The sequence below is a fragment of the Trematomus bernacchii genome, unplaced genomic scaffold, assembly GCF_902827165.1.
Source record: "Trematomus bernacchii unplaced genomic scaffold, fTreBer1.1, whole genome shotgun sequence".
Classification (NCBI taxonomy): domain Eukaryota; kingdom Metazoa; phylum Chordata; class Actinopteri; order Perciformes; family Nototheniidae; genus Trematomus; species Trematomus bernacchii.
The window spans coordinates 3,052,386-3,078,241 of NW_022987641.1; the positions used below are offsets into that span (position 1 = coordinate 3,052,386).

At 40.2% G+C, this 25,856-nt stretch overlaps 1 protein-coding gene across 2 annotated transcripts; it reads left to right on the plus strand.

The window, feature by feature from the left end:
* Positions 1–6,054: 6,054 nt before the first annotated feature.
* On the plus strand, positions 6,055–25,856 carry hgfa (hepatocyte growth factor a). 2 transcript variants are annotated; one of them, XM_034133680.1, is made up of 18 exons: positions 6,055–6,281; positions 10,297–10,459; positions 10,607–10,719; positions 11,348–11,462; positions 14,743–14,885; positions 15,319–15,439; positions 15,631–15,749; positions 17,784–17,955; positions 18,119–18,270; positions 19,333–19,423; positions 20,534–20,673; positions 22,565–22,597; positions 22,808–22,916; positions 23,014–23,088; positions 23,853–23,990; positions 24,263–24,369; positions 24,476–24,609; positions 25,008–25,856. In XM_034133680.1, the coding sequence occupies exons 1-18, from the start codon at positions 6,218–6,220 to the stop codon at positions 25,182–25,184; spliced, it is 2,166 nt and encodes a 721-aa protein (XP_033989571.1). In that variant the 5' UTR covers positions 6,055–6,217; the 3' UTR covers positions 25,185–25,856. The 2 variants fall into 2 exon arrangements, with proteins under 2 accessions (XP_033989571.1, XP_033989572.1); XM_034133681.1 differs by having other exon boundaries at positions 18,137–18,270.

Here is a 25,856-nt window from a genome sequence, read left to right on the forward strand (position 1 = left end):
ACTTTAGAGACTGCTCCAAGATACGTAAGCTGAAAATGTTACCAGGTTGAATTAACTTGCTTATACAGTAACCTACACTTAGCCTTACATTATTTCCAAAACCAATGAGCATTTCATTAGCTTACAAAATCATTATTACAAAATAAATTCGAGAATAACCTATTATGTGAGAGCAAGAAGGTTTAGTATCAATGTTGATGGTAACATTAGAAGATAACTTTTTAGCTAAACATGCGGGTCAGCATTAGTTTATGCTAGCTAGCTACAGCTGATGAAATCTGCTAGTGTCAGTTACCTTTTCCACCAGATAAATCAATGGCTGTGAGCTAGAAAGGACAGTACACTTGTTTTTACTGGCCAGCTTTTCAATTTAAGGACTTAATGACAAACATGGGACCTTTATGACAGTAGGAAAACTGATGTCCATTCACCTCACCTCATAAAATGAAATTCATATTGGTACCACAGATATAAACCAGAGGTCATCTGGCTACCAGTCTCTTGTCCAAACAAGGCTTTATACTGTCAGGAACAAATAACTGACTTTGGGAGGGTAACTTCTTTTTGTAGAACGACTCCCAGAGGAAACATGACTACGTTGACGTTTCTCTGCCTCAAGGAATATTAGCTTGGCACAGAGTTCATGGTTATTTAGTCTGCACTATTTGATCCCAGGGCAGGTGATCTGGGGAGCAGAAGCATTTCCAATTGAGGATACAACTTTTCCCAAAAACTACATTTAGCAGTGTTTCAATATTCTCTTTCTAGTGTGGTTTAACTGTTATTTTTAGACCACCTGCATAAACCTTAACAGCCAAGACTGAAGTGACAAAGCTTATCAATCCACCACAAAATCTAAACCAGACAAACCCAAATAGCCAAAATAATTGATTAGACCATTGGTTTACTTAAGCTTAAAGAGTCTTCAACGATTACTAAATATACATCTTCCCCTAACTTCTGTGAGAAATCAGATTATTTAAGTCAACGGTGACTGTGGAGCTTATGGGCGGTCATAAGCGCATTCGCCTGCTTGCTAGCTCGTGTGCAGGGTCCGAGCTAATTGGATTTATGTGCGGGAATGTTTTCCAAAGCCACACTTGTGAAATACCTCCACATCTGCTGGCCATTAGCAGTGGACATAACACACAACAGAGAGAGGAAAGCCCCCAACGCCTTGATTCATTGGACTGCAGCTCTGCTTTTATTGCAGCGGAGGAAAAAGGCTGCAGCTTTTCAGCACGGCGAGTGATGCCTTATCTCTCTCTCTGTCTTTCCCTACCCTGTTCTCAATTTCATTTGTTTCTGCTTTGGTCATTCAATGCTTCAATCTACTCACTATGTCTTTCCCTGACGTTTAACGAATGTCCTATCCTTCCGCAGTTGTTATACTCTTTCTTCTGTCTCAACTTTAAACTTTTCCTTGAACGTCTTTTTTCTTCCTGAACTCCATCAAACATCCTATCTTCTCATCCGCTTCCCCCCCACCCCCCAACTTCCCCACTCTTTGCACTCCTGTGCCCAGTTCTCCAACAGTCATTTATCTATGTCAGTACAACTTCCATGTCCGGATCTTTTTCCTTGTCACTCCCAAAGGCAAGGAAGCCCTCCTGTTTCATCCCTCAGTGGGCACAAGGAGAAACAAGCAAGGGGGTCCGACAACCCTCTGACCCCTCATCTGTCATCTGCAAGAGGAAAAGCACCCTCCTAATTGGGGGGGGGGGGGGGGGTTAAGCGTTGAGGGGTTGGGCGGTGGGTATGGACGTTGTTATTCTAGTGTTGGGGGGGTCAGAGGTGAAAAGGGGGAGATCACACCGGTGATTAGCCTCCTTCATGTGCTGGAATGTGTTTGTTGGGCAGCTGGGGTGTAAAGTAATTAGAAGAAAAGGGGTAAGGAACTGCCTATTGGATGGTGTTAATGATATTGCCCTAGGTCAAGGCATGGACACCTGGACCCCCATCAGGTGACTCCAGGTAAAAAAATAAAAATAAATAGCAAAATTAAGAAAACTAAAAAATGTGGATAATATGCAGGCCCGGGACTTCATTCCCACTGATATTTCAGTTTTGGCTTAACATACATTCACATTACTGCTCTTAATTTATATATTTGAAGCTGCCAGCTGGATAAGCACACAGCTGTATGTAAAAATGTTTTAGAATCACACATTTTGGCACAGTGCTATAAGAAGCAAGTCAACTCAGGCTTTATTCTGTGTGTGTTGGCAGGTCCTGGCCCTTTGGAACTAAAGATCTCCAAAAGCTCTAATCTCTGACTGATGATGAACATACCCATCTCTCTGGGTCTCCCTTCTCTGCCTCCTCACTTCCCCTGTCCACACCTCTTTACATGGCTCAGCAGGCCATGAAATAAGTGTGTGTTTATGTGGGAAAGAGGAAAGAGGAAAGGCAAGAGCTACAAAGAAAGGAGCATTTATGTGGTTGTTTCCAGCTAAACATATCAAAAGCGAAAAGGCAAGCCAAGGAGAGAAACCCATGACTAAACACGTTTTACTTTTTGGTTTTTACTTTTTGGTTTTGAATGCCCATCCTTCCTTTGTCTAAGGAAGTAATTTTCTTAAATGTCATCCAAAAATACCTGTAAATCATCTGGAACTGAAGTAAGAAGCCGTTTGTGACCGGAATCTATTGTTGGCTGTGAAACGATGTCAATCACACTGATATGATCTCAAACCAGTGTTGAGATAAAGTTGCTCATCAGTAAATCATAAGGCTACCAAAATTCCCATGCAACAAATAACAATGCTGCAGAATGACTAATGTTTTGGAATCCTCAGCAATAGGCTCGAAGCTTTGAGTGAAACTAAATAAATCATTGAAGTTATTGCTCCCATTGCTTTGGATTGTTGTTGAAAGAGCACTCCCACTTCCAACATCTTCTCCCTTGCTGCATAATCAAATGTCAAACCTAACTTATTTACCTGATGCTTGTGATGCACATGGGATGCAGCTATTTCAAAGGGTACCAATACAAAGACATTTGCTCCAAGTCAGATTTTCTGAGCGTCTGGATTTCCTCTTTGCACTGACACTGATTGACGTTTCTGGCATGATGTGTGTACGGTGTGCAGTGCACCGCCGTGCCTGCTGCCAAGGCCTACGGCCGTTGAGCACACACACCTCTACACCTGCTGGTACTTTCCTATGCGCACACACACACACACACACACACACACACACACACACACACACACACACACACACACACACACACACACACACACACACACACACACACACACCAAAGGGAGAAAAAAGGGACCAAAGAAAAATTGAATGACCTGCACGCGTCTTAATGAGGGAGGGCCGGGCGTCTGGCATTTACCTCAAACCATTTCTTCCCCCTGCTGCTCTCTCTCTGGAGGGCTTTAAGTCCACCGCCCGTTAACGGCTAAAGTGTGGATTTCCTGTCAAATAAGGGTTAGGGCCCAACAAAAGTCCTGTTCGCTGGTACCTAAATAGGATTACTTCCAGCTGCCCCATCTAAACACACACACAAACACACAAACCTAATGTCTTATATAGTCCCTTTAGGGATTTAAACCTGGTCTGCGGTGCTTAATTTTTTCTTTATAGTGACCTTATTGTACCTTTATGGATCTTTTAAACTCCAATTATCTATGTAAGATGTATATGGTAAAGATATATTGGACTTTATAAACTTGCATGCAGTAGCGTGTGAGATATATCCAGTAGTATGCTTGTATAGTTCTTTAAACCTGCTGTTCTTAACTTTTGTGTTCCTGGTCAAATTTAACCGGTCTGTTTCACCTGCTCTTACATTAACACAAAAACCATTCATCGTCACTACATTTTATTTAACACCTCTTTCTTTTGAAGAGGTTACAGTTTCGCCGTTATGTCATAGATGTCTATGTTTGTTTTGCAGAAATATCTTCTGAAATGAGCTCCACCAGCCTGTGGTTTATGATGGTTAGATTCAAGTTGCTGCAGCCACTGACATAATGTAAGTACCACAAACAAATACATGGCTAATTTAAACCATGATCATTTAAGGTAGTGTTATTTTGGCTCACAGAGTTTCATAAGTTTGGTCTAATTTAGCAAAGTGCGTTATGGGATAACTGATGATATCTAGATTATATGATTCCAATAGTAGAGGTAAAAAGCTGTCTGTGGCTCTTTCCTGCTGTAACGATGCAAATGTCCCCTCTGTGGGACTAATAAAGGTATTCTGATTCTGTTTCTGATTCTGAAATCCTGCCCCCAACTTATTTTGAGAACATTGCTACCGGTTCTCATCTAAGCCGTGAAAAGAATCTTGGCACTGTGTTATCCTTACCTTCTTTTGTGGTGACTGTTTGAACCGCGGGGCAAATATTCCCTCGGTTCCTGAAGGTAATTTGTCATCATTGTCATGACGTGGCTTTCATGAGAACAGCTGACCCTTTGTGTCTTTAATCACGGTATATACAAAGAGGTTGTCTCATGATGTTGCAAAAACTGTAGCCCTGAATCAGTACATCAGGTACTGATGAATTGGAAATGGGGGACCCTGATGTAAACAAGAAGAAAGTCTTTCTCTGGTCTGCATCCCCTTAACAATTGTATGTTTTGAGCTGTACTGTACTGTACCCAATATACAAGCTGTTAATACACTTTTCAATCAATCAATCAATCAGGTGTTTGTAATTTGTCTTTTTATTCAGCAAATTAATCATAAATTAACAGACTAAGAATTTAAAAAAAAAATCCTGACGCATCAAATATATAGTCAACAGCTTTCATTATAATGAAATAATAACCGTGTCATCAGGATTAGGTACAGGTTTGCTGATGGACACTTCAGGCTCTTTTCTGCTTGACGTTATATGCTATTGCACTTTGTCTGTTACAGTATAAGGTATTTTGCAACTGGCTAATCCTTTGAGGATGCAATCACTATTTCTAGCCAAATGTTCTCTGGCACACATGTAGAGTTTCCCATCTGCCTTTTCAGTTGAAGCCGAAGTGAGGCGGATGAGGAGAGACAGAATTTTTTTTTAAGAACCTGTTTGATGACCTGCAGCCCTAAGCAAGGTACATTATATTTTTTATGGCCACCACTAGTTTCCATCAGTTCATTTTCCTAATTCTAATATTGAGTTAAACATAACCACCTGTTGCTATAAGATCAACGTGTGAGGTATAACTTTCTAAACACACCATAAAAAGTTTATTAGTTGACCTTAATATTGGTAATTAAATTGTTGCCTCATGTTTGAGCTTAAATACATTAAATAAAACCTTTAGGGTTGCAATGTTATAAAAGGTCTGGCTGGCTGGGGAGTCAATAAAAGTCCCGGCATTAATAAAGTCATTACGAATGGAATAACACGCTTTATAGTATGCCACCAAACATGCAGTTATGAATGTTTATAGGTAGTTAATGATATTATGTGCGGGTTTTTCACTCACTCATAAGTCAAACACAACCGAAACTAAAAATACATTTTAATAATAAAATATTTTACAACAATCTGTCATTTATTTAGTTATAAATGCTGATAAGACAACACTTCATGACAATGTTAAAGGGCTTGCTTGACATATTAAGGATTATAATAAAGTTCTCTTCAAACCGGTCTATTAAGCCAGAATACCGTATGACTTGCAAATGAGAAATGTTACTGTTACTACAAATACGTCTGGCTTTCCTGATAACATGTACAAATGTTGTCAAATATTAGTAAAAAGTAAGAAAAAAGTAAGAGAATATTATATTAACTCAAAATAAAGTTCCCATGTTCACTTTTAAAGAAGGGACATGTCATTGGTTAAAACAATTATATTACAACATACAAATAAACTCTCTAAGACAGGCTATATTTTTGTGTAACTTGCATTATTTCATGTGTTATTTCTGGGATTTTTTTACAATGTGAAAAATATACTATCATCAGACTGACGTGTACAACATCTGGCTTGTGAGTCATATCCGGTTTTATTTTGAAAATAACATCCGGAAGTAGCCCTATTTATTCCCCAGCACTTGACAGTGGTGAGGAGAGCCGCTGATAGAGGAGCACAAAGTCAAGTAAAAGGGGGTTGAACCGAGGACGTGTGGTTTCTTGGAAAAGTGGCATCTGTGTGAGGAAGGCAAGTCTTCTGCTGGACACCAGGCACTCTGGACTCCACACAGCCGACCCTGTCGCTCATTATATCCGGAATTTATCCTGCTTTCAAGCTCCTAACCATGAGGATAAACGTTTGGATTTACCAAGCTGTGGCGTGTGTTGTGGCCACTATATTGGATACAGGTAAGAGATGTGCTTCAGATTTAGAGCATGTGCAAGAGCAATGACATTTATTTTAAACTCATGTAAAAAATCTAATCTTTCTTTTCTGCATATGCATTAAAGTGAGACATATAATTGAGAATACAACTCTGAAAATGAAAGTTTTAAAAGTTGCCAAACATATTTTTTGTCTGTCAGGACTAGACTTTATGTAGCAAATAAACTTCATTTCCTTTTGTCTAATCTGTTTTTAATTAAAGATTTTGAGTGACATTTGCATAAAAGTTGATCACAAGCCCTCACTTGCACTGTTGATTTGACTCGCCCTGTTTGATAAATGACTGTGGCTGTTAAATGAACTGTGTGAACTCACTTAAGGCTATGTTCTTTCTTTTTAACTGGGAGAAAAACGATATGTACAGTCCATATTCTGTAATACCTTCATATAATGACTGTCTTGTGGAATACAACTTAAAATGAAATATCTCAGCAGCACATCAAACCTATCCTCCCCATTATTTCAATTTATTTGGATCTAATAGCAAGTTTGCAAAATCTAAATGTCAAATATGATTAATGCATTTAATATGTTTTTGTGCAGCTTAATAATATTGAGGTGAATTATGACAAGTTCACTTCTGTGGAAATGCAGCTGCCTTGAGGTTGAAACCCGTGCCAAAGAGCTTGGTTTGATACGCATTATGTCACTGAATTTTCATAAAATAACGTGTTGGTAATTTGCGTAAGACCATGCTGCATCACTTGGATCGACTCCACTTCAGTGACCAATATGACGCGTTGAATGTGTTAAATGTTGCACCGCAGCGCAACTTTGGCGCACACACTCGGCCAACCCTCATTAAACGCGTCCAAACGAGCTCCGTGCCGCTCCTTTATCAAGCGCAGATTTTCGGATAGTTAGTGTCTCGGTTTACATCCGCCGCGCTGACAAGTCACTGAGCAAAGCACTGAATCCAGAGTCACCACCTCCAGGGGTGCCGACCCTGACCTCCCTGGACTTGGGGAAAGTAAAACATGCCGCTCTGGCCCGAGGTATTCGTGCGCTTGTCCCGGTAGAGATATAGAATAGGGGTGTGTGTGGTGCATGTGTGTGTATGAGGGAGAGGTGGTGGTAGGTGGGGGGGGCTAACATCTGGCTGTTGAGCCCAGTTCCACATTTTGCGCTCTCTGAAGCAGATGTAATGTCTGCTTAATTCCCAGACTGAGGCACACCTTTAACCTGCTACTTTCCTGTTGTTCATAATCATATTCTTTCTTCAACTCTACCTATACCCTTTGTGAATATCGACAGTGGCTCATTTGCAGCATGTTTTCAGGGAAAGCCGGACTAAAATACTTATCCAGCTGACACTTAAGTTCTTCGCTCAAGGGCACCCAAGTGGAGGTTCCTGAGGAAGGTCAGAGTGCCGGTCCTTGGCCTTTCCTATCCACATTTTTCAAGCTGAACTAGGGGACTCAAACGTGTCCCTGTAAGCTACGGCTGCCTCTTCTCATTAAATCTCACCTCTCTCACACTTGCCTATTGAGCACGTTTTATTATAATCTCCAACCTCAGCGAATGGTTGGGATTTGGAGATAGCAGGAGTCTGACTGCAAGGAGAGGAAGAGACTAAGTGAAATCTAATTGAGCAGCCTGGCCAGACATCAGGGCTGGAACAACACTGTGATGAGTGCCAGATGTGGTCCAGTGGAGCCTAAACATTAATAACAAGTCCTCCCCAAAAACCATTTTCAACCACGAGGAGCCTCTAAACGCTCCACAGTTTACAATATCCTAAGTACACACACAACGTCTTGTGTCGGATCTTGGCACAGGAGCGTGGAGCTGTAACTCAGTAGCATGAGATTTTCCTGTGTGATTTATATCGCACTTGCCCCTAATTATAAACGGGAAACTATTGTAACTTAACACATAATGCATTTTAAGATGTGGCCCTCATGAACAGCATTTACAGTAGAGCTTTATTCTTCTGATGGATTGGCTCATAATCTTTTCCAGTAGGTAGAAATGAATGATTTGCATCACAGAGGATTTGGACTAAAAATATGGTTTTGTCCTGCTTGTGACCCCGTTTGGATCTCATATACAATATAGTATGTCTTGCAATGTTAGAATTCTACTTTGATATATGTTTTCCAAATCAAAGACTCTCAACAATGTGCTATAACAAAGAATAATTCACGATAGTGTGTCCTTTCTCCAACTTTGGCAGTTTTCCATTTTTCCACATACTGTATATTTTCTGTGCTTTGGATGACAATAACTGAGACACTATACTATACATGAAACATATACATAAAACTTAATTACTTTTTAGAAATGTTAAGTGACACCAAAGCTTACTGCATTTTGTTTTGCTCCCAACAAAAAGAAATGCCAGCCTTATTGCTCAAAATGAAAGGGAATGAACTAAATGTCACTGTAATTAAACAGCAGGAGTTGCAGTCAGACGTTCGTGACTAAAAGGGTCATGCGTGTAAGTTATTGTGGGAATTAGTCTTGTTTAATAACTTTAAACTGTAACATAACAAATACCATGAGGTAATAACATTTTGTGGATTTGTGGCTCGGTTTAAAAGCATTAAAATATCAGATATTGTTTCATGAGCATTCAATCTCCGACTGAGTCACTTAGGCACTTTCAAACCATCAGCCGGTTGGAAGGACATCATTTGTTCTCTTGGCTGTTTTAACAGTTCAGCATCCACTCTGTTCCAGGCAGGATCCAGGCAGCAATCCCTTTTCTGAAACAAGAGTACTGGGGAGCATTTTGAGCTGGGTTTTGATCCTGGACGCACTTCACTAGCACAACGATGTTTCAGTATGATTCAGCAGGACGGATGCTTAAATACCAAGAACATGGTGCTGTAAAGCAAAATGTAGTTGAAGGGTGCTTTCACGAACACATGGTCAACCAGTTAAATATATGGCAGTTAAATAATTTCATCCTGCTCCACTTTCTTCATGCCAAGACTCTTCTTGATGCCGTTGTTCAGATAGTCACCTTGAGGAAACTCATGGAAATATGCTCATTTTGACAAGTTCCTCTTCGCTCCAGCACCTTGACAACAGCAGATAAATGTTTGGCCATGTCTCTGACATCATTTAACATTGATGCATTGTCAATGAAGAGGAGACAAATGAAATCCACATGGCTTCTTGGATTAGTTTTTTGGCATTTCTACTTGAAATCAATAGCTGACAGAGAAGATGCAGACAGGACATGAGGGAACAGAGAGAGGGCGAAACATGCACAAAATGTCTCCTGGCTAATAATATTTTTCTGAAAAAGTTATTTTGAACCACTAAGTATATCATATATCATTTATCAAAATAAATAAACATAAATGTAATTAATACACAAGCTTACCCTGGTTAGATCAATACAAAAAAAGATGACAGCATCACAGAGACAGCAACTAACTTGTCCTCTGGGCGTATTAGATAGCAAAATAGTTCTGACAGAGCTGTCCACTGGCTAGATAAGTCCTTGAAAAACCACTCATTCGGCATTAAAATCACGTGAGACGCAAATGGTAGAGATGTGGAGGAAACCAATGTTTAAGACTTGCAAATACACATTAGTGTACGAGGAGTTCCACTTCCTCCATTTGACTCTTTTCAGTAGATGCCGGTTTAATCCTACACACTGGATTACACACTACTACCTTGATGACATTGGTGGAAATCATGCGCCATAGACACCTTTAGTCAGTTGTATGATTCAAAAGTTGGTAATGTAAAGGCTTAAAAATACATTGTACATCAACAATATAGCACTAAACCCATAAACATGTGGTTTAATTACCCTACTGACTTCCTTTGACTTGATCATCTAAATATGTCTCCTGTTCTATTCTTTCCAATTATGTAATCCAAGTTGAATGGTATTTTCAATTTAGTAACAGATGGTATCTCCCAATCAAAATGAACCTGGCTTTAGCAATTCTCAAACGAATCCAATGGCTGTACCAAAACATGCAGATAACATGATGTGATCTTGTGTCCTTTCAGGTTTTTGTAAAAGGACTCGTCAGTCGTTACAGAAGTATGAGAAGAGTGAAGGTCACATGCTGGTTTGCACAGACTGCCCTCAGCTCCCTTTGGTTAGAGGCAGCCGGTCGCTGGAAAACTGCGCCCGCAAGTGCAAGAAGGTCAAGAAAAACTTCAACTGCAGGTCAGCTTCCTTTTACTCTCTATGTTTCCCTGAAATACGCCTGTGTTCCCCTCACTCCTCTCCCCCCTGTGTTGACTCACTATTTACATATTTGTGTTGTTTATCAGTTGTTCATCTCCCAATTACTTCTCCCCGATGTTTCCACAGGGCTTTTAACTTTCAGCGGCACGACAGGAAATGCCACTTGCTTCCTTTTGACCGCTTCACCCATGGTGTGCAGACGCAAGCCAACGTCAACTTTACTTTGTATGAAAAAAAAGGTAAATGGCATTAAATTGTGAGGCATAAATTATGTTTTTTTCTCTTGAGAACATTCAAGGGCCGACGGATTTAAACAAGCAAATTATTTGTAAGTGATTGCAGGTTGTGCTTCTTGCGTCGGCTCCCGGCTTTTTAAGGTCTTTCGGTTTTCTGTTGACACAATAAAAGCAACTAACTCACCTCAACCTCCTGCTGTTTAATCACTCCAGTGGAGAGAGCTGCACGACCCGTAGCAGACTTAAGTGGAGTGTAAACAAAAAAATTCATTGTTTACACTTGGAACGCAAAGCCTTTCTCCGGTGAAGACTGTGGAATCTAGCACTCTTGAATTTACTGCAAAATGTAGGGAAACTCCCCCCAGTGACATTTAATGAACTTCAGGGAGTTGTCTGTTTTTGGAATAACAAACAAGCTGGGACATACTAAAACGTTCGCTGTAGAAAAGTCTTATTGACCATATATGGGAAAATATATACCAGGTGTTCATAGCAGTGAACCAACTCGACTATTAAATGACTAAACGATGTGTAAGTTTGCACACATGAGTACACAGAGACAACTTGTAAAATCGAGAACATGAATGCTGAAATGTTTTCAAATGCTTTTTTTCCCTTTGGTCTTACACAGATTATATAAGGGAATGTATCATCGGCACCAAGGACAACTACAGAGGGAGAAGATCTTGGACAAAGTCAAACATCACTTGCCAAGCTTGGTCAGATAATAACATCAATGAACACACGTAAGTTTTCTCTTTTTTATCAAGACAAAGTACAAAGAGGAAATTGTTGAGGGAAAAGGGAGTATCCAAGAGAAGGAATGGTAACAAACACTTGTGTGATACCTTGAGGGTGCAGTGCTGTGCTTGAGGACACTTTTTAAGGAGTGCAAGGTGGTAATCATTCCCCCCTGCCAGATTCCTGTGGATTTAAACCAACAGGCTTTCAAATCTGTTTCTTTAATCTTTAGGCTTCCGCCACCTTTCTGGATGCTCCTTCTCTATTTCTCTGTGTCTGATATTGAACAGGCCTCAGCAGCTGATTTATAGATGCTCAGATCATCCCCTTCCACCTCTGGGGTTAAGGGAAGGCAGAGGCTCTGAGACGGATGAACGTTTAGCCAGGAATAAGTCAGATTTCTTTCAACACATGCAGGGATGTCCTTCCATCGAGGTTGTTTTTCTGCTGCACTGCAGGCCATCAGGTGTATCCCGTTCTCTCTTGGCTTCAGTCATGGCAAGATTAGTGGATTTGTGACGATGGTGCTGTGCCAGCCTCTTATTAGTGGGGCTCATTAGTTACAAGATATTTTAATGGTGGCAAGGAGGGGTTTAAGAGACAGACTAATAAGGGTTTGAAGGAGTGCAGAGGGAAACATAGACAAAAGGGAGACAATGAAAGAAAGAAAGCCAACATGTTATTGACTGGAGTCATGTTTTGTCTGTTTCCCAGCTGAGACCATAAAACCACAGACATACTGAGAGAAAATAAAAGTTCATTGATCCCCCACAATTAAAACACATGGCAGTGTTGATCGCTATCATCTCCTCTGCTGTATTTCTCAGCTCCATTTACAGAAGCATTTGGGAATCCTTTGTCACTGTTTATTTGACACACGTTTACAGTCCAGTGCAAATGTTACATTGCCCTGGCTTGTCAGCAACCATGGGGTCAAAGGGAGCTTTCCTTGAGGCAGATTTAGTGCCACTGTGAGGTTACCTAACATGGGACTGTCCCGCTGTTTGAGAATTACCACCGTAATGAACCACGCACCATTGGCGCTTCGGGTAACTATTATTTTCATGCTTGACCGATCACCGTGGGGCAGGGGTGATTTCTCAGGAGGTTCCCTTTCACGAATGGGACTTCCGCCTGTTGTCTATATTTAGTCTTTGAACCAAGGCTCTGGACAAAGTATGTACTGTACTGATGCCCAGCCAAGCAGAGAGAATGGAATGGAACATTTTTGTTCAATAATAGATAACATTGCAATCATTTATTTATTCCCATATGGACATTTGTTTTTCTACACATTTCTACAGGGAGGTCAGCAAGCACGCTCAGCTACAGAGACACACAGCCTCTTGCAGAGAAAATATTATAGGCTACTACTCTCATGTCTGTAGAGCAAAAATTAAGCTATCATAAACAGCAAGTTAGCTTAGCTTAGCAAAAATACCTGAAACAGGGGGAAACAGCTAAGGCTTTTCCAATTGCAACATGTTATTTGTGGGCTTAAGAGTTGCAGGTAGGCAGAGTTTTTTAATCCTTTTGACAGAGTTAGCTGTTTCCATTCTGAACTGAACTGAACTTAGCTAGGCTACGCTAAGCTAAGCTAAGCTAATTGTCTCCTAACTGTTGCATCATACTGTAGCTAACAGATATATATGACAGTGCTAATTCCTTTCTTGTCCGCTATACAAACCAAACAAAAGTGAATTAGCACATTTTCAAAAATGTAAAAACCTTCAGGACAATTATTATTTTGGATCCTGTAGCATTGAAGCATGACTATCTTTGTTCCAGGTGCATGTGGCTACACATTTTGCAGCAGTTACTTCAGAACTAGATTTCTTCTTTAGTGATATACAAAATCTAGCCAATATGTTTTCCTGGCCCAGAGAGGGAAGCATGTGTGTCTGCGCTCCGGTGGGAACAGACCTTGGCAGGGAGATGAATAACTGGCCAACATCTGTTAGTGTAACATCATTATGGCTAACTTGCTTCCATGCAGCGGCATTTACGGACTCTCACCAGATGCAACCTTTTTTTGTGAGTGAGGTACCTTGTAATCCCATTTATAAATTAAGGATAGTGTATTATAATAGGAATATACTGAATAACACACAACAGATGTGAGCTTTGGCACTTTTCTGTTGTAGATACAGCAAGTGAAATGTTGCTGTTAGACTTAACCCTGTTATATTTCTCTGTATTTGGGACTAGGGTCTCTAGCTCAGGTACTTTTGGCTAAGTTAGATGCCTGAGATTTCTTGTAGTTCTGGGTTGAATTATGTTGTGCATTAGTGTTGAATCCTTGCGTAAGCCCCAGGGCACGGAGGGGAGAGCAGAGCCGTCTCCCCCTAGAAAACAGTCATTGTCTGGGTTGGTGTGTTCAGAGAAGCTGCTGAAGGGTGGGTGGACTTATCATTCTTTCCCTTTCCTGCACATGTTGTTTCTTTTTACATCATCAATTAGACAATGAATCTCGTCTTTATACTCCATTCAGCTCATGTTTCCTTTAGCTGAAGTCAATCTCTTCCCAGTTCCCTTCCACCCTTCTTCTATGACCTTAACTGTTTCTCCTGTCTTCCCTCTCTGTCTTCCTTGGTGGTATGGGGGAAATGTGGTCGGCATGGATCAAGAGGTGCTGACAAGCCAGCTTTTCATCATCCTGCCATGTCATTAGACACATTTTACACACTGTCCATTTAGTATGGGGGGACCCATGCGGCTGCTCGTTGTTACATCCCATATGTTAAGACAGGCCAGGTTCTTTTTCTTACATTCGCCTGTTCACACTGACGTGAGGTTGCAGGTGACAGAGAGGAATTAGGTTTAAACGTGTTCAAAGGCTGCCAGCAAAAGAGCTGCTTGGTCTGTTCCAAGTGGTTCGTGGCGTTGTTCTGTGCTGTTGGTTGTTACTGTGCTGTGACGGAATCTGGCTGCTTCACACATGATGGAGCTGGGATATGGTAGGAATCGGTAATGCGATCATGCAAAAGGTGCAAACCTGAGGAGCTATCGATGACATATTTTGCATACGATTTATGTGTCTAGTCATTCTAGAATTGTAAAAGTAACCTGATCACCCTGTAGGCACTAGCGGTTCTCAGAATGAAGCTTATATGTTAAGCATATGCCTTTTGAATTCATTTGGGCTGTTACTGAGAGCACTTGCAGGCAGGTACGGTGATGTATACACCACTGGAGCAGCCAAGTGTGCAAGTACTCCCTGAAATGTATTTATACAGCTTACAGTATCAGTAACATAGTCAATAATTTATGTCTCCTCCCCTGTAGGTTTTCTCCTGATAGGTACCCAACGCAAGACCTGAGGGAGAACTTTTGTCGAAATCCCAACAACGATCCTGGTGGTCCGTGGTGCTACACTACAGATCCCAACGTACGAGCCGAGGAGTGTGGCCTGCCACAGTGTTCACAAGGTAAGACAAAAACATCACTCCAATAAAATGTGTCCAAAATAACGCAGAATCATGTTAGGGAGTTACTGTCATGTTCCTTTCCAGAGGTGTTGAAACATTTCATTAATGTTTCTATAATTCATTTTCTAGAGCAGCAACGATTAGTCTCGTATACACTGTAGAGTTTTACTGTTTTTTTGTGTTTTTTTATTTTATAACTGAATATTTTTGCATTCTGGACTGACAAAAGTACATATAAAGATTGTTCTATGGGAAACCAGGATGGACATTTTTCACTTTTTCCTGACTCTTTATAGATTAAGTGATTTATTGAGAAGATAATCTGAAGATTACAGTTAGCTGGAGCCTTGTTTCCTTCTTGAAGTCTTGAATTGTGTGTATTCATTACTAGAAGAAAGAGTTATTTAATTAATGTTGTATTTTTTGACAACAGAAGTCTGTATTACGTGCAATGGTGAAGATTACCGGGGGAAAATGGACCAAACAGAGAGTGGCAAGGAGTGCCAGAGATGGGACTCAACAAGGCCTCACAAACACCACTTCCAACCCAAAAAGTAAGCTGCAAAGCTGGTAATCCTGCTGAAAAACCCTTCTCACGGACAATGCTGCACACACCCATGACAGATGCTTAAATAACTAACGCTAATACTCAGGAGAGGTAGACCTCACCAGTTGTTATGACTTACGTCTTTCCCTCCAACATTATTTTCTTTCCTCGCTGTATCCACTCTGTCTCCTCTCTCAGGTATCGACAGAAAGATTTAAAGGACAACTACTGCCGTAACCCAGATAATCGCCTTCGTCCCTGGTGCTACACGGTGGATCCTAAAACTCCGTGGGAGTACTGCAACATCTCTGTGTGTGGTAAGGGCCTACGTACTGTATACACTCCTGGGGCTTGGGTTTTGTAGACAAAGTCATCAACTAAAGACCAAATTATTGTTTAACTGATTTATGACTCAGTTGCTAGTTTTTTCTCAGTCTAGTACCGTCACAAACTCATTGTTACATATACATCATAGGGTTCATAAGTGAACGGGGCATTTGGATCTTGTTTTTTTAGGACAGACAGACAGAATGCAATTGAGTTCTACCAGCTTGTGGGTTGGGGGCGCCAGGAGGTTTAATACATACAGGACTTTGGTGGTTGTGGTGAGAAAGTAATAACATCCCTTTTTCTCTCCTGCCGAGTCCCATAATGCTTTTGTTTACCCGGCAGAGTGTTTCATGTGGCACTTGGCTTCAAATTCTTTCACCTCAACAAGGAAGAGTAAATAGGTTGTTTGTTAAGGGGGGGGTCTGACTTCAGAGAGCCAGAAGTGTTTGACTGAAACCACTGATGGATCACAAAGAGCTGTAATATGGAAAGCCACAATGGAGGCTATTATACAGGGATGCGTCACATGGCCATCAGAAGGCCTCATAAATGTTTTGGTGGTTTGAAGATTATTGATAAAAAGAAAATTAGAGTGGAGGAACAGTTTTCATGCAGATGCTGCCATGCATGACCAGAAACAAATGGTCCCTGAATGGTTTGATTTAAGTGATGTGAAATATATTGTGGCCAGATATCAATGACCTGTGGAAGCTTTTGGATTGACGCGCTGTCTGACACCATAATCAAAACATTTGTGAGACATCTTGCTTGTGTTACTCAGAGAACCGGGGTTACATAAGCATCTACAAGATCTACAATGAAAACAATACATGTGAAGACTATTCACGATCACAACCAAACAACTACTTGGTTGTCCTTAAGAAGTTGCAAAATTATCAATCAAATCAATTATTTGAACATTTTTCTATTTTAAATATTGCCCTATTGTATTTGTTATGGCTGTATGTAAACACTTTTTGTCGTATGTTGAGCATATGGAAGCTTGAGTCACCTCCCTTGACTCATTTCACATTTGGCAGTGTCTGACCAAGATGTAATTGAGATAACTTTTGCCTTTACAAGTCAAACACAAATACAGAGGGAAAGAGAAAAGAATGGATGCCAAAAAGAGAATACAGAATTATTATGTTTTCCTTTGAAAGAACATGGAAATATTCCCGCATGCTCACCCACAAACACGCAGAGCATCTCTTTTTGTCTCTGTTACACACATACACACATTGACTTTACAGTATATGGTGTGATTTACAGCGAAGGCAGAGGATCTGCATTTATCCAGATGTGTGCATCCCTCAATGCCTGCCCCCAGAAAGATAAAAACCAATGACCTGTAGTACGCCGCGCACACAGACACTGGCATGCATTGCATCAAGCCAAGGAATCCCTCTTCTCCATCAGCCTTCTCGTTCCTGCCTTTCATTCCCCTTTCCTCCTCCATCTTCTCCCATCTCATTTGTCAAAGGCTAAAGAAACAGAGACAGTAATCCAGAGGGGAGAAGTTGCTCCCCATGTACTGCTATCCCTGCAATGCCGAAAAGCAGAATTCCATCTGAGGATGTTTAGAATAGTTTTCCGGTGGATAAAGTTGCCCCAGCCAGAGCGGGTTGGCTGTGAAATCTTTGGTTGGGCTGCAATACACCGATTCACTAACATTGTTTAATGTTGAGGCAAAGATATATTCGTTATGATCACGTTCCAAGTTTTTCTTACAAAGATCTCTGACATATTGGGTGAAATAACTTCATATTGTTGTTGATGTCCCTACGTGCAAGAATGTGGGGCACCCATGTTATGAATACACAGAAAGTTCCTATCGCAGTTGAGGCAAGGGGGGAGTGCTACTGTTTTTGATCATCTGTCTCTAGGTTAAACATGACACATTCTTCTGGGGATTAATATCTCCCTCCCTCTCTCCTATCTTCAGTTTCTAAATCTCTTTAGCAACCTTCTTTCTCATGCTTACACTCACAAATACAATTTCTATGTATTTTTCTGGCTAGATTCTGACTCAAGTGAGGACACAGATGTCAATGTAACAACATCCTGTGTCCAGGGAAAAGGAACAGATTACCGAGGCACAATGAATGTCACTCCAGAGGGTGTGACATGTCAGCGCTGGGACTCCCAGTCGCCCCATAACCACTCCTTTCTTCCCCAGAACTTCAAATGCAAGTGAGTAATGTTTAATTCATGGACTCTCAAAGCTTAAATTAACTTTTTTCTGCCATGTGAAGGAGGTGATTTATTCATTTTCTGCATTTCAAAATAGTGATGAGCCTGACACATAAAAAGGATAGCTTTGCAAACTAATTCAGCACCATCATTTAAATTGTAGTTTGTGTATGTGTTTTAGAGACCTCACAGAGAACTACTGCCGTAACCCTGATGGCGCCGATCACCCATGGTGCTTCACTACAGACCCCAATCAGAGGATAGCCAACTGCACCCACATCCCCAGGTGTGATGCTGAGGCCACACAAAAAATAGGTAACATTTTTGTATAACTTTTAACGAACAGTTCAACATTTGTCGAAATATGCTGATTCGGTTTTCTGCCAAGCTTTAGATGAGAAACATGTATACCAGTCCCATCAATGTATGGAAATTATGCAGCACAGATATTAGAACAAGGGAAAACCTGCTTTCTTCTAGTATTAAAGCTTACTAAGACTTTAAAAAATAATAATTATGGTTTCAATCTGGAAACAGAAATGAAAAACAGTGGTTTTACAGGGAGCTGTGGGCTGCATCTATTTCTTGGCAAACAGTGAACATACATTAACAAGATGTGATGTGTTATTTATTAATTTTTTATCGTTGCTGATTTCCACCTGTACTCAATCTGTATGTAAAGCTAAGAAGACTGGGGTCTGTAGCTTCATATACACGTTACAGTTATGACAGTGGTATATGTTACATATAAGTTAACAACCGCAGCTTTAACAGTATCCTTGTTTTCCAAGCAGCATATCAAAAAAAAGTAATCATGTTGTTTCCTTGAATAATGTGATTGAACTAAAGAACTACAAATGCTGCAAGCCATGTCATGTTTTTGCAAAGTTAGACAGATGCTTTCCATATTGCTCCCGTAGGACTGGACCACTTGGAAGCATGCTGCCCTATGAATTCCATTGCATGGAAGAACAAAAACATAATACTCTACTTCGGCTCTCTGTCATCTCCCATGTTTCTCTGCTTTACATTTACAGTCAGATGACTAAACGTGTAAAAACTGCAGCAAGTCTGTGAGTTGCCACAGGCCTACTTCTGATTCGGTTTAAACAAGTCTACCACCATTTTCAAAAGGGCCCTTGACATTAAATTCATCCAAACCCCAAAGAGAAAGCCAAAAATCTGAACATGATTATGTTATTTTTGCATCAATGAGAAAGACAGCCACCACTTGTGTGATATGTGTAGTTCTTAGAGTATTGCTCACTCACTGATTGCATTTAAGTGTTTGGGAAACTGCTGGGCTAAGTAATTATATGCTCTCCTGGGAACTTTGAAAAAGATTGTCTAAAATAATAATATCCCTTTCTTTATCAGAGTGTTATGAAAGCGGAGAGACGTACCGGGGCACGTTATCCATAACTCGATCGGGGATTCCCTGTGCAGACTGGTCTCATCACATAAACAGGTAAGAAATTATTCTGCATTAAAGCTTCTTCCCTTAACTCCCATTCAAGCCGACAAACTCTTCAGTTCAGTTGAGGGTTTGTTGTGGGCTCAGCTCCCATTGCCTTGTGAAAATCCCTTTCATATGCATGAAGCTCAGCAGTGAAAACAAACAGCAAGAGGAAATCAGGGGTTCCTCAGGGGTCAATACCAAGACCAATTATTATTCATCTAACTGACAAGAGGAAACCCTGGGGTGCTCTCCAAGTGACCCATCCTGACGGAAAGGTTGCCCACTCCGGGGTTGTTGCTTCATGCTTAAGTCAGGCTGTTGGAATTACTTAATTTACAGGAATTTTAAAAGCCAAAATGGCACAGACAGATAGACATGTTCCAGAACAGACCCCTGACCCCAGGAAGTGCTTTCTGAGGAAAGTAGATCAAAGCCAATCAGCTCCCTTGCATAGTCTGCAGCCAGCGAGTCTACCCTGCTCAAGGTCAAGGGTCATCCAAGGAAAAACTGCTGAACGCTACAGCTTGTTTAACAATCTCCTGGGAAGTAGAATTATCTTCACCTCCTGACAAATTGCCGGCCATCGCTTAACATTATGTTTCTGTGTGTGTGTCCAAACTCCTAGCGAGTAATTGCTTCTCAGTGATATTTTGGATATCTGAGAAGATCCCATCTAAGTGAGGTTAAACATTGCATAAAGACACACAATTAAATGTGAATTCCTTCAAAGCGGATGGACAACGGAATCATTTCATAGAGGATGTGGCTCCTGCTGGTCTGAGCTCTGCTGCATGCTTAGAGTGCATACTTTCAAACTCCCATGAGTACTGTTCACAAAACTCTGTGTTTCCTTCTATGGGCTCTGTGTAGCGAATGCAGAGGATTCATTGCACTACAGGAAAGCTAGAGTCAGACTTTCCAGGCATACCATGGTTACTTACAGTGTGTACGCATTGTATGTGTGTGATGGTGCTTGTGATCCCCCATGTGTGCAGATGCTCTGTTTTTAGAGTGAAAGTGTGTATGAATCTTCATGAGACGTGGCCCAGTGTTGGTTCTGATACACTGTGTGCAGAATAACAAATGGAACATGAGAATCTGTATTTGTGTGTTTTACAGTGGGGATTCTCACTCTACAGAATCCCATGTAGGGCTGGAGAGGAATTACTGCCGGAACCCGGACCGGGACAAACATGGCCCCTGGTGTTACACTAATCCAAATAACCGTTTGGCCTGGGACTACTGCAAACTGAAGCACTGTGAGTGGCTTTAATATACCTAATCTCTTTAATGTATCTATAACATACATAGATACATCTGTGTTGTGTCAGCCATAGATATTAGCAGACCCTTAGTTCACCATGGTAGAAATGACGTGAATTGTTTTTGATGTTGTATAGGGTTGTTGTTGATGTTTAAAATATCTACTTGGTATTCCCTTAAGGGGGTAGTTCAATTTTATAAAAATCCTGGCAAACAGTTCGGTAAAAAAAATACCGATAGGCCTACCACTTTCATACTTGTATGGTAAATATGCTGCCAGAGCCAGCAGCTGATTAGCATAGTTTAGCTCAAAAAACTTAAAACTGCTGGAAAACCACAACATTTAGTTTTTAAACTATTTGAAAGAATATACACACAAGGCAGAACATGTTAATAAGTGAGCTTCTGAGGTGCTGGTAGAATAATTGTGTTATCTTTTAACAAAACATGGCTAGCTGTCTCCAGGCTTTGTGCTAAACTAAGCTAACAGAGTGCTAGCTAGCTATTTGCGTACAGACAGATGTATCTGGTATCATTCTTTTCTTTTAACTCTTGACAAAAAATAGAGAACATTTTCCAAAATGCTAAAGGTTCTTGTTAATAAAGAAGATATTTCAGAAGGAGCTTGGAAGCATTGTTTACTTTTCTGGAAAATGATATAAAAATGTGCATGTGACTATGAACAGGCTAAAAGAGTTGAATCCAGAAACATGAAGTGGTTGTTTTTCCATAATTGTTGATCCATGTTTTGGACACATTCCTGAAAGCATTGCACATGTACAGTTTGTCTGCCAATACAGATGCAGAGTAAGTCTATGTGTACATATTGAATGGGTAGAATGATGAGAAAAAATGATAACCCACTTAGGAGTTCTGTACATTTTCACACCTGTGGACACCTGGCTATTTGCTAGAGAAAGCAGGTGTGGATTTGGGGTTAAATTCCAATTGGCACCTTTCATTAGTCTGAAAACAGCTCAAAAAAATATGAATGCACTTGACGACTACCACATGTGCGGTCAGAGTTTTTTTTTATGCATCCTCGGAAATGAAGACTACTTGTCTGCAACATGCCATAAGCTCAGGAACAATGGGACAACTATATTAGGGTGTTTCTGCACCAGATTCTGAACAAATCACAACAACAAAAGCAAAATAGTTGTCAAGAATAATTAGTCTCACCAAGTTTAGGAAAATTATAGATGTGCCAAAAGAAGATATTGTACTCTCATCATGGGACGATTAGCAGCCCGGGCCCCTTTAATCTTCCAAGCAAACACAAAGACTGTAGGCTATTATTTAAACACTACCAACTCTAATCCCAGCTTTTTACACGAAAGTAAAACATTTCTGCTTTAAAGAATAAAGTGAGTAAGTAAAAATAGTAAGTGGTTTAGCTTTCTCCCCTTTGTTGACTTCAACTCAAATGTCATAACTGTGTTTTTAAACATCTTTGGCTGGTGGTTTCTATAATCTGTAAACTGTGGTTTTGTCCAATTGGCAGAGAATACACACTGCTTAAACATCAAACAGCTGCAGGTCTCTACTGCCATCTTTTTATTGGAGAAACACTCAGGAGGCTCGACACAACATTTTCTTTGTCTGGTTTCAATCTGGTCGCAATGAAGAGCCCCTTTCAAATGGCTGCAGAATAATTTACATAATGTAAAACATATCAATCGAGACTTTTTTTGAGGTCTTCAGCAAATGTATTTGCTGACGGTTATAGCCTCCAACAACTACTCAGATTCAGAGTAAAGTAAAGAAGGATTTCTCTTTCAATTAGGTTTTACATTTGTATGTGTCAATGTATGGTCAGTGGTCTAAATAATGTCCTGCTGCTGTTGGTTCTCTTCTTACAGTTCTGCTTTTCTTTACATCTATCAGGTGAATCAGCCACAGTGTCTCCTCAACCCAACAGTAAGTATCGCTTTGACTTATCTGGCTCTTACCGGTCTAGTCCTCTTCCTCTGATCTCTAATCTTCATTTTGCATTTTTACTTCCTAAATCAAATCCGTCTGTTGTCATGTTCCTGACTAAACAAATCATATTTTATGGTTGCCTTTTGTTGTTGTCAAGGTAAATCATATATCCATCTAACATGCAGGATGAAATGTGTTCTTGTTCAGCTCCAACAGACACCAAGATATCATGCTTTGTGCATATAAACACCAGAATAGTTGGAGGACACCAAGTGCGGGGTACAGATGGCAGCTGGGTTGTAAGCATCCAAAGAGAGTAAGTCCATTTACATCTGTGCTTTTAAAACATGTGTCCCTTTTTATGCTCTTATACCTACTGTAATGGCAAAATTGTCTCTTTTAAATTTCCTTAGGAAGGTTCATTTGTGCGGGGGCTCGTTGATCAGAGAAGATTGGGTTTTGACGGATCAACAGTGCTTCACCTCCTGGTAAAACTCCACCAATGTTTCTGTCTGACAAAATACTTTTCCTGTTAACCTCTTCCATTTGATCTTTCTCTCAAAATTGCTTCTGTTTTTCTTGCTGCTTTCCTTTTGAATACTGTAAAGATGCAGGATTATCCTGTTTACTAGTGCACTCCCTCCCAGACAAGCCTGACCTGAGATATGGAGCAGAAATGTTTAACTTCTGTAGTTTTCTATGTCAGAGCCAGTCACATAATATGATATCTCTTCATCTGAAGTACTGGCTTTGAGGAAATGTCCTTATCTGTGTAGTTAGGTACAGTTCTGTATGTATTCCATATGGTATACATCAATGGCTTTAAGCTGATAGTTAGAGAAACTGGTGTGTGTCTACAAAAACATGTTTTCTTTTAGATGTTGTCCATCTAAAACATATTGCATAAAGGGTAATTTGAAAGTAATACACAGTATATTTTTATATTTAAAATGTTTTCATGAAGAACTGCAAACAATGAATCGTTAATTGTGGGATTTCCTTGTTTAACGTGTTGTAAGTAATGTGTAATATTACTTTTTGTGACTAGTCAAAACATTTATTATAATAAAATATCCCAACTTCATAGCATATTTCATAGCATTTTGCATCATCCTAAATGTCCACCTCTTTCAAACTCCACATTTTAAGCATGCTTTCTGGTGAAGTTTTACGTTTCAGGACCAATTACCGATATATATAAGAAACATTACTGTAGGTTTACGACTTACGTCTTGGTCCTTGTTGGCTTCAGTGTTCCAGATCTCAAGGATTACAGTGTGCAGGTTGGAGTGCGCCACCTCAACGAATCCTCCAACCACCCGGGACTACGCATCTCTCGCCTGATTTGTGGCCCCGAAGGATCCAACCTGGTTATGCTAAAACTAGAAGAGTAAGTTCTTAACTACTCACACTGAAAAAATGTTAAATTAATGTCAACATTTCATTGCACTTTCACCTATTTAAGATCCTAATGTTAGAGCATAACTGGTTATATGAACAACTTTTTAATCTATTGTATCTCTGATAATGCAACACGTTCACATCAATTTTTAATGATCTAAGAAAATGTTCTTATTGGCTGTATGTGGTTCTTATTTATGTGCGTTTGTTTTGTTTGTTTTATAAGTGAACTAATTATAATTATTATTATTTGTGTTGTAGTCCTGCCCCTGTGTCTGAAGGTGCCTCTACAATTCATCTTCCAGTGAAAGAGTGTCACATCCCTGAAGGCACCAACTGCACCATGTATGGATGGGGGGAAACCAAAAGTACTGCCTTCTTTCCCACATTTGGCATGCCACCTTGCATTTGAACTCAGACCAAAATAATATTAGTAGGATTCAACAATCACACTGCGTATCCTTTTCTGTCCAGACACAGGATACGATGAGGCGCTGAACACACTGACCATGCCCATGGTCAACAACGAAATGTGCTCACAAATCAAAGGGGACGCTGGAGAAAGCAGAATATGTGCCGGCGGCAAGAGAGGAGAAGGCGTATGTGATGTAAGAACAAAAACAACCCTCAATGCAACATTAAAGTATATAATACCAAAAAGGTGATTTTGCCCAATAAAAAGCCAGCATCTAGAGTTTTCACTGGAACTACTTTCTCCTGAAGAAGTAGTCCCAATGAAAATAGTTGACATCGAAAGCTGTAGATCATCTTGACTTTCCAATTTCCAACTGAAATATTTCCATATTTCTCATTTCATTGTGGTGGCAACAGAGGAATATCTAAAAAGTGGCAAATGAAACCAGAAACCATTGAAGGTTGAATGGAAATGTGTTTGAACTCATATTTTAGGCCTTGTATCAGAGTTTGAGACATTGGAGTTTTGTATAAAGTCCTTCTTATTGTACTGTTTCTCTAATGCTTCATGCTTTACCCATTTGTCTTGCAGAAAGACAATGGTGGTCCATTGGTTTGCCAGGAACATGAGCGTAAAGTGATAATTGGCGTGAGCATCCAAAGGACAAAATGTGCGTCATCGCAGCCTGCGCTCTTTGTTAACGTCGCTTTCTACTCTGAGTGGATATACAAAGTGTTCAAACTTTACCCCAGTTTGGAGAGGAACTGATAGTGTGGTGTGAAGATCAAATGGACCACGAGGAAGAAACAAGGAAAATCCCCGAATGGAAAGTGGCCGTTTTGGGATTTTGTGGCAGAATTTTTCATTTTAAGATGATGACAGCGATAGAAGACTGGATGAAGGAAATGGATTTTCATTTGTTCTTCCAATTTGCAAGAGAAGACATCCTGGCCTTATCATTTTGAAAAAAACAAAGTCTTGGGCACATGCACGGCAAACTATTTGTATTTTGACATGTTCAGAATTTCTGAAGCCATGCAAACAAAGACAATGAGAATGACCCTTGTGACTCAGTATTATCTCCTGGAATATACTTGAATATGGACAGAACCCACATGTCTAGAGGTTTCCGCACGTGGAACCCTCCTGTGACTGGGACTTTTCTTTCTTTTTAATGTGTTGAGCTGAACTGCAGAACCTATTTTTATTGCCTTCAACACAAATGATGTGGATGGATAATTGTTTTTCAATGTCAACAAATGTACTAATCTGGTTATACATTTTACACTGAACAAAAATGTAACATTGAGTTTAACGAAATGTATTATGACAACAGGTTCCACATAATTAGGTTGTGTAATTTGTTGACATAATACATTCATTTAAGTCAACGATTACATTTGTTTTTCATCGTTACAAATCTAAGACGTTGACTTTAAT